Source organism: Amblyomma mixtum, chromosome 6 (assembly GCF_055824585.1).
Source record: "Amblyomma mixtum isolate Tamu chromosome 6, ASM5582458v1, whole genome shotgun sequence".
NCBI classification, from domain to species: domain Eukaryota; kingdom Metazoa; phylum Arthropoda; class Arachnida; order Ixodida; family Ixodidae; genus Amblyomma; species Amblyomma mixtum.
Window position 1 is genome coordinate 8,222,817 of NC_143017.1, and position 9,514 is coordinate 8,232,330.

General features: G+C 45.3%; 1 protein-coding gene across 1 annotated transcript; it reads left to right on the forward strand.

Moving 5' to 3' along the window:
* Window positions 1-6,402: 6,402 nt before the first annotated feature.
* LOC149338169 (uncharacterized) lies at window positions 6,403-7,974 on the forward strand. Its single transcript, XM_089547535.1, has one exon. It carries the CDS (start codon window positions 6,996-6,998, stop codon window positions 7,962-7,964), a length of 969 nt encoding a protein of 322 aa, XP_089403661.1. The 5' UTR covers window positions 6,403-6,995; the 3' UTR covers window positions 7,965-7,974.
* Window positions 7,975-9,514: the final 1,540 nt, after the last annotated feature.

Consider the following 9,514-nt stretch of genomic DNA (forward strand, 5'->3'; position numbering starts at 1 on the left):
TTTTCATGCTGTATTAGGTCATCCTAGCATTTTATGAAAGGACTCGTTTTCAGTCGGGCCTTCAGCCATGCAAGCCAGATATGCTTGTTCACATATTTATGCTCACTGCCTGCTAGGTGGATGTGCTACATTGTAGTTTTCTCTAAGCACAATAATTGGCTGCAAAAGTATAGGGCATATTGCTTTTGTAGTGCACAGAACAAATATTTGTCTCTAACTTGTTGTGTTAAAGAAAGCTATCTCCTGACATTACAGGCCTGAATAAATTTTTGGCATTAAATAGATTGCTAAAGGTGCTCTATGGTAGGCAACATTCTTGGCATCTTTGTGTAAACAAGGTGAGAGCTGGAAAATTTTTCTCTTCTTTATTAATAGGTGCTTTTAATTCCCAGCTGGGGTATTGCTAAGCAGTATCTATGTGTCGCAATCGAGAAAGCGATCATGCTTTCTACATTGTTGCTGTTAATTGTCCACTCTCATCAGTACATTCAGTAGGCTAATGAGACACATATTTGAACTTGTTTCACTTCTTCCAGGGCAGTAATAATGCATTTAGCTTTAAGTATGTGTCTGCTTACAACAACACAACCTGGCAAAAGTGACGACCTTCTCTCTTGTTCTCATATGGTCTAATGTTGTGTCCACAATTATTGATTCTCAGTTCAGCTCTGCACTTGTGCTGAGTGTGCCAGTTTGTGTTGAAGTGGCACAGAATAAGAGACTGCTGGAGGACATCACAACTCGGCCTGCTTTTAGTGATGAGAGACAAGAGGTCCTGCTGTATTGCTAGTTTAGCAGCATTGTGCATGGATGCTCCCGTGCTGTGGAATTTTCTCCTGCAGCCTCCCCAGTGGTTCGGAAACTGTGCCGTAATGCTCCTGTCGCCAGCTCTCGTACATACGGTAAACAACCCTTTTGGTTGGTTAAGTGCACCACTGGCAAGTTTCAGCAGGCTTCCAGTGTCACCTTCAACACACAGAGATGCTTCGTGAAGGCGTATCGCATCAGCCGGGGTAAGTCCATCGGCGAAGTACTGATGGAAAAGTTGTTTGTTGCCTTCACTGCATCGCAGAAGGCGAAGAGCAGCTGCACTTGGTGTTGCGTAATTGTGCAGAGTGTGCAACTTGATCACTGCACACAGCGGGAGGTCTCTCCACAGATATGCATCATTCTTCTGCGTGTTATAGTTGACTTTTTTTATCTTTATGTCGATCATTGCCCTGCGGTTTGTTGTTCGCTTGGAGGATTTTTTCTTGTTGAGGTGATGGAGGTGGCACCTCCAAACTTTGTGACACACCATTCTGCAAAGGACACATGTTCATCCTATAACACACCGCTTTCTTCAATTTTCTAATCTGCACATTGATATACAGTGGACTAAACTAACGTTAGGTGTGCATATTTCACTAGCATTGTTGAAAACTGCATCGTGTAAGCTATTTTTGTATGTATCCTGCCACACCGCTCTGGCAATGCATGTGACTTTCTCCAAACTTAAATTATAGGACACAAAAAACTAGTCAAAAGAATATAACTACAAATCATTAATCATGTTTGAAGTCTAGCCTGCAACAAATTTATGCTAATGGCCACGTTATAATTAACCTCTTTCTGAACAGCACTTTCGTTCCAGATAAGGTAGCTTTCCTGCATCGCATGTTAACCGTGATTTCGTGTCGCGAGAACTTTCTTTGAACAAAAAGTACCTTGAAGTTATGGAATGCACCTCTTGAGATGCTATTCGACCAAGATGGGGAAATAATTGTGGGAAAGGTAGCTCGTGGTTGTGAACTACTGCTGTTTAGACCATATTTCGTCACTTCAAGCTTGTTTTCCTGCAAAGCTGTAGCTCGCCCACAAATGTGCAGTGTGTATACAAACTACCTTGCGGTTCGATGCCCCCCACCTTGAGAAGGGGGGGGGGGGGGCAAGGCAGCACATTTAGATTCTAGCTAACTGTTCAGGTTTGGATTGGACAGTTAACGTTGACTAAAATAATTTGCAGAGAGCAGCAATTAAATTGCCTGGCAGTTTGTTACCTTAGAGGATTTTCATGAACTGCTAAAGAGATTCTTTTTTTTTAATGCGTTTACCGGCTAACCTATAAGCGCACAAAAATGTGCCAAACTGCAGAAAGCGCGGAGTAAACAATGCAGACCTACTTTTGACATTTTCCCTCCTTTTGGGCGCTGCAGATGATCCATGATGTGTTCGTAGCACCGCTGTAACATTTCACCCACTCCAAGGCCCTTTCTTCGCTGGGAATGTCGCTTCGCAAAACGACAGTGCCCGTTGTCGAAGCAGAAACGTCCCGGAGGCATTGTCAACCGAAGCTAAGGTCTTCATCGGGAGCATTCATTCATTCATTCATTCATTCATTCATTCATTCATTCATTCATTCATTCATTCATTCATTCATTCATTCATTCATTCATTCATTCATTCATTCATTCATTCATTCATTCATTCATTCATTCATTCATTCATTCATTCATTCATTTTTACGAATTGGAAAAACAGCGCAAAGAGGATTGATTGTCGTTCTCTTGTGTCTCGTCTTTGATTGCGCTGTTTTTCCAATTCGTAAAACATGTACCAACCAGCCCGTATTTGCCCTCTTCTGGAATTCATTCATTCATTCATTCATCTTGAGTAGCAGGCCAGATATTCATTTTTCCGGCCAACCTCTCTGGTTGGTTGGTTGGTTGGCCTCAAGTAGAATGGCACATACCCACTACGGGGGAGTGGCCAAGACACAGGCGGTGAACTGTTGGAATGATTAGGAGCTTTAGAGGAAAAGGAGAATTAATAGGGTATAGGCTCTGCCTTTCCCGTCAATAAATCCTCCTCCTCCTCTGCCTAAAAAGAAAAATTTCGTTTTGTGCATATGTATAGGAACACAGTGGTTGGCTTATTGCAACGCAAAACACAGCGGTTACTTATGCTAAATTTCTAGCATGGTTGGAAATTATCATTTGTCAGGTAGGCTATACCTGAGCGATTCTGTGATCACATTGACACAGAAAAATAATGTTATGGGCGATGAATGCGCCCTGCCTGCACGAGTGCATCGAAAACATGCTACAAGGTACGTACTGCTTTCAGAAATGTTTACAGCGCTCCCGAGTTCACATGAACGTGAAAATATGAAACTTCATTTTCATTGGCATGTATTTTTAAAACAGCGGTACCCAGCAGTCAGCTTTGGCAGGAGGTACCGGGCGGGAGTGCGACGCATTTAGACAAAACTTGCAGGGATATTTTTCTTATTTCACATCCTACCTATCAAGGCGCTCGTTCGTTAGCAGTTGGCGAGTGCTTTGGAGAAGAGTTTTACGGAGTATGTAACGTCATTTAGAAGCTATCTTTTTTTAAAACGTCACGATGAATGTGTGGCGATTTAGGGCATGCTCCCAACAGGCGCCTGCACCTGCAGGGTGTTGCACAAACTTCTCAAAGTCCGACGTGCTGCCAGTGCTGCCGCGTATGCCAGATTTACTCGCTAATGCAATCATTCAAATTAGACAACCTACACATCTATACGCGAAAAGTTCACAAATGGCGCGGTCGAAAGCGAAACGCGTACCGCAGCAGACGACAGTGACAACCCTAGAACGCCCCCTATGATGTTTGCAAACACTGCCTGCTGTTCCCACCCTTATTCTGAAAATGCCCTAGGAATAGTAAAAGTAACTTTTTTGTCAACAGAAGGTCCAACCTTGTGAATCACACCACAACGCGCGCGAGTTGCTTGCTGCTTTTCTTTTATTTTTCAACGCAGTAAAGGCGGCGCGACAAACGCAGCCGATGTGGGAAGTCGATTGCTGGGAGCAAGTTTTATTGCAGCAAAAACATTTTATAAACAAAAGTTTTTGGTTTACATATAATTACAATACGTTTTAACATAATTTCAATACGTTTTAACAAACATATAGGATGTAACTTTTGTTTTCTTACTATTTATGTTTGAAGTGACGTAACCGGAACTTCCGCTGCTGCACTTTCGGGCAAACGGAAAGACGCGGGAGGCGTGTTTATTTTGCGTCTTTCAGTAGGCCTGTTAGGGTTATGTCTCCTGGTGCTGCAAAATGGCACAGTAGCAGGTGGAACTGACACTTTGTCCTTCTGGTGTCAGCTTTTTTTTACACAATCCCACCGATGCCAAGGAAAGTCCTGAACATGCACTTGACTTTACACTTGTCTCACCATTCTTGGCAAGTATGGACTCTGCCCAGAGAAGATGGCTGGTTTCTCTCAGGGTCATAAATGTAACACCAGGTAGCCCCAGCAGTGACCTGGAACAAAAAGTTTGTACATTTATGACAACCCTATGTAGCTCCATGCAGATGTCAATGCACTCCCTCCCAGTTCTAAAGAGTGGTCAGAATCTGGATCACAAATATGGAAATAAATGACCCATAACAAGAGTTAAAATCTGCTGCCGTGCTTGCAACCAATTCAAGAAGTTAAATTTTGGTAACAGCGTTTCATAGAGGTCTTGCAATCCCGCATGAATGCTTGCTCAATCATTGCCAAGGCCTTCATGAAACTTTTCCTAATGTGTGCCCAAAATTAACGCACCTGCTCGTTCTTCCTGGGATCTGTAGGCCAAATTGACAAACTCAACATACGTTTGAATAATTGTAGTGTAAGATGGGTACTGGGATGGTTAGAGGTACTGGGCGCCGGCGGTAGACACAGAGGCACAGGCCACGTAGACACAGAGGTCGAGCACCGAGAGCCCACACACAAAGCGATGGCAATGCCGCTCAACACAACGGTCAGAAGTTCGTCGTCGTCTTCGCCTGAACAGGAACTTCTTCGTCGTTACAACTGCCCCCCGGGGAGGAGAGGAGCCATCCTGGCGACTTAGGCGTAGGTGAGATGGCCGGGTCATAATGCGGCTTTAGGCGCTGCACGTGAACAGTCTCGCGTTCGCGCCGGCGAGGATCAGGAGACGGCATCAGCGGTTCCACCACGTAATTAACAGGCGAGGTGCGTTCCACAACTCGGTAGGGGCCGTGAAACTTTGCAAGAAGTTTCGAGGAGAGGCCCGCAGTACTGGACGGAATCCAGAGCCACACGAGGCTACCAGAAGAAAAGTGCGGGGGCGTGTGATGGCTGTCGTGGCGGGATTTCCGACGGTATTGGGCCTCAGTTGTGAGAGAACGGGCGATTCGGCGACACTCTTCTGCGTGTCGTGCAGCTTGCGAAATAGGAGTACACTCAGATGCGTCAGGCTGGTATGGGAGAATGGTATCGAGTGGAGCAGAAGGGTGACGGCCGTAAAGAAGATAGAACGGGGAAAAGCCGGTAGCCGACTGCGTTGCGGTGTTGTTGGCGTATGTCACACACGGAAGGACGAGATCCCAGTTTGAATGGTCTGATGAGACGTATATAGAGAGCATATCGCCGAGGGTACGGTTAAATCTTTCTGTAAGGCCGTTAGTTTGCGGGTGATATATAGAGCTTGTTCAGTGAATGATGTTGCACCTGCAGAGCAAGGCTTTGACAACTTCCGATAAGAAAACGCGGCCTCTGTCACTCAGCAGTTCGCGCGGTGCGCCGTGGCGAAGAATGAACCGTCGCAAAATGAAGGAGGCTACGTCAGACGCTGAGGCGGATGGAAGGGCGGCGGTTTCTGCATACCTCGTCAAGTGGTCAACTGCGACGATAGCCCAACGGTTACCGGCTGCAGTGTAGGGAAGAGTGTAGGGAAGAGGTAGGTGACCACTGTGAAAAGTCGGAGCTGCTGGATAGGAGTTCTGTTAAAGGGGCAGCAATAGATGCAAAGTTTCGAATAAACCTACGAAAGTAGGAACACAGGACAAGGAAGCTGCGCAGTTCTTTGACAGATGTAAGCTTGGGAAAAGCAGCGACCGCACAAAGTTTGGCTGGGTCTGGAGAAACGTCTTCCTTGGAGACAACGTGCCCTAAGATAGTGAGTGTACGAGCGGCAAAATGGCATTTCTTCAAGTTTAGCTGCAAACCGGCGTCAGAAAGGCAGTTCAAGATGTGCCTCAGGCGATGGAGGTGGGTGTCAAAATCAGCAGAAAAGACCACGATGTCGTCGAGGTAGCAGAGGCATACCTTCCACTTTAATCCCCGCAAAATGGTGTCCATCATCCTCTCAAATGTTGCAGGCACATTACAAAAGCCGAATGGCATAACTGTAAATTCGTATAAGCCGTCGGGGGTTGCAAAAGCAGTTTTGGGGCGATCAGCCGCTTCCATGGGGACCTGCCAATATCCAGAACGAAGATCAAGGGAAGAAAATAGTTCGGCCCCTTGCAAACAGTCCACAGCGTCATCGATGCGGGGAAGAGGGTACACATCCTTCCGCGTAATCTTATTAAGGCGGCGGTAGTCGACACAAAATCGGATGGAGCCGTCTTTCTTCTTGACCAGCACAACAGGCGAAGCCCAAGGGCTACTGGAGGGCTGGATCACGCCATCTTGGAGCATTTTATCAACTTGCTCTTCGGTAGCATGGCGCTCGGTGGCAGATACACGATAGGGGCACTGCCGCACTGGTGCGTGGTTGCCGGTGTCGACACGATGGGTGACCGTGGAAGTTTGGCCCAAGGAACTCCGATGACAGTCGAAGGAGGAGCGGAACTGGTGAAGGAGGTTAAGAAGCTGCGTCCGTTGCGGGGAAGGAAGATCGGTGTCGATAGAGTGAAGGAACAGGTCTGTAGCGGAGGAATCAGGCGCAGAAGATGGAGGGCTCAGCGCAGTCATGGCTAGATGAGGCGAATCGGCGGGGTCCTCACAGGTGAGAATGGACGCAATAGATTGTATACTGCCGACACACGAGGCCAAAGACACGTCCGCAAAGACACGAGGCCACAACACCAACAACTATCGCCGACACCAACAGCCGCTATCGCCGAGCTGCTGCTGGAACGTCAACGGAGCCACGCCTACGCGGGTATATAACCAGGATCCCGTCAGCTGGACACTTCAGTGGACTTGGTGGCACCGACCGGATACCAATGCTCAAACACTTCGTTTTTGTCGTACAGGTTGGTGGCAAATACTCTGTTTCCTCAGTTAGAGACAATGATGTAACCCTGACGGTGCTACCAAGTCCACAATTTCTCCTGAGCATGCTTTGTGACTGTTATAGTGTCATTAGGCTTTTACTGTTGACATCTGGTGACATTGAACTCAACCCAGGCCCTAGCTCTGACTCTGACAGTCATCTTAACAATGAACTACTGAAAAAGATTCTGAAAGAACAAGCAAAAACAAACAAAACTTTGCAGGAGTTAGTTACAAACCTAAAACATGTCGAGAGAACGGTTGATAATATGAGGTTGAGAATTGAAACAATTGAAAACGACTTAGGTAGGTTGAAGAAATGCGAAGAAAGACTTGATGAAAGTGAAAGACTAACCAGAAGTACGAACAAACACATTCACGGTATAGCAGCAAAAATAGATGACTTGGAAAACCGAAGTCGACGCAACAACTTATTGATTTATGGTGTGACCGAGAAACCGGAGGAAGACGCTAAATCACTTGAGGAACACGTTAAGCAAGAAATCTTCAGAGACAAGCTGGTCATGGAAGTGAAATCGGCCGAAAGAATTCACAGGATAGGTAATCCTAAAGGCAAAACACCACGTCCAGTCATAGTTCGGTTCTTCAATTCCGCAGAGAAAACAGATATTATGTCAAGCTGTTTCAAACTAAAGGGCTCTAACATTTCCATATCTGAAGATTTTTCAAAAAGGGTACGAGACTTACGCACTAAGCTATGGCGCTCATCGGAGCGAGAGAGGGCGGCTGGGGCAAAGGTGTCGCTTTCCTTTGATAAGCTAAAGGTCAATGGCAAGGTTTTCATTTGGGATGAAACACAACAAACCAGGGTCGAAATAACAAGAAGGGCCGATGATGCAAGGCACACCCAGCCTAACTCAACTCCAGGAGCAGCAAGCTCGAACAGTAATCATATCTGACCGGCCAAAACCAAAACACTAAGAATCCTGTCATGCAATGCTAGAAGTATAGTAAACAAGTTAGGTCACCTCGAGCAGCTAATTCTGGGACACCATCCTCACATCATAATTATAACAGAAACATGGTTACAAGCAGGAGTACGTGATTCGGAAGTTGTTCCATCAACATATAAGTTGCTACGTAAAGATAGGGGTTCGCGAGGGGGTGGTGTAGCTATAGCTATTAAAAACAACATAAAATATTCAGTCCTGAAGGGTATTGATGACCACGAAAGTGTGTGGTGCAAAATAACATATTCCGGTAAATGTATATTACTGGGAGGCGTGTATCGACCCCCAAACGCCCCGCCAGATTATCTGGAAAAAATGAACGATTATCTGTCCCAGCACACTAACTCAAGATCTAAGTTGATTTTATCGGGGGACTTTAAATTTAATTGGGCGGACTTTTCACACGACGGAAAAGATGCCCAAAGCGCGGAAACGCTTTTATTTACAGCATTTAGTTTTTCCTTAGATCAGCTGGTTACCGATAACACCCGAGTTCTGTCGTCTTCCTCTTCACTTCTTGATTTAATTTTTGTTAGCAGTACACTTCCAGGGTGTTCAGTGCGCATCGAAGACGGCATATCTGACCACAAACTGCTAGTATTGTCATGCCCCATAGTAGTCACTTGCAAAAAGAAGAAAACACTGCCAACCTTTGTCAAGGACTATGAGCGTGCAGATGACCCTGCAATTCTAAATGCACTTGAGAACAGCTTTGCCGAATTCAGCGCACTGACCGATGTTCGTGAACTATTGTCCTGTTTCAAAAACATTGTAAATACTTGCGAAAAGAGATACGTTCCGCTTCGAAAAAAACGCATAAACAGGGAGTACCCGTGGATAACGCGCGAGATAATTCAACTTAAAAGAAAAATAAAACGACGGCGTAAAAAAGGAAACAAGAATGACATTGCAAGTCTTGTTAACTGCTTACAGAGCAAAATCCGAGACGCAAAAACTTGCTTCTTTGATTTGACGCTGCCTTCCTTCATGGCTCACAACCCTCATAAGTTTTGGCGCTACTTATCTGAAGAACAGTCAACTGGTTCCATCATTACAGATTTCAGCGACACCATAAGTAAACCTGATGACATTGCAAATGAATTCAATAAGTTTTTCCAGTCCGTTTTCACCAGAACAGCCTCTCACGCTTCTCTACCCGCATACACAATCAAGAAACCCATGACAGAACTAATCATTAGTGAAGATGGAATCCTTTCTCTTTTACAAACACTTGACACAAAAAAATCTCCGGCTCCTGATTCCATCTCGAACACATTTTTAGTCCGATACGCTGACTGGGTGTCTAAATACCTGCATAAAATTTACACAACATCTTTACAAACACTCGTAATTCCAGATGACTGACGCTGTGCCAAAATAATTCCTATACACAAATCGGGTCCTAAAACTGAACTGAATAATTATCGTCCGATATCGTTAACAAGCACTAGTTGTAAAATGATGGAACACATTATTTTTAAAGCCATGATCTCATATCT

Excerpts from the sequence above, each read along its gene's own strand:
- LOC149338169 (XM_089547535.1), top strand. The coding sequence starts at position 6,996 with ATGCTCAAACACTTCGTTTTTGTCGTACAGGTTGGTGGCAAATACTCT.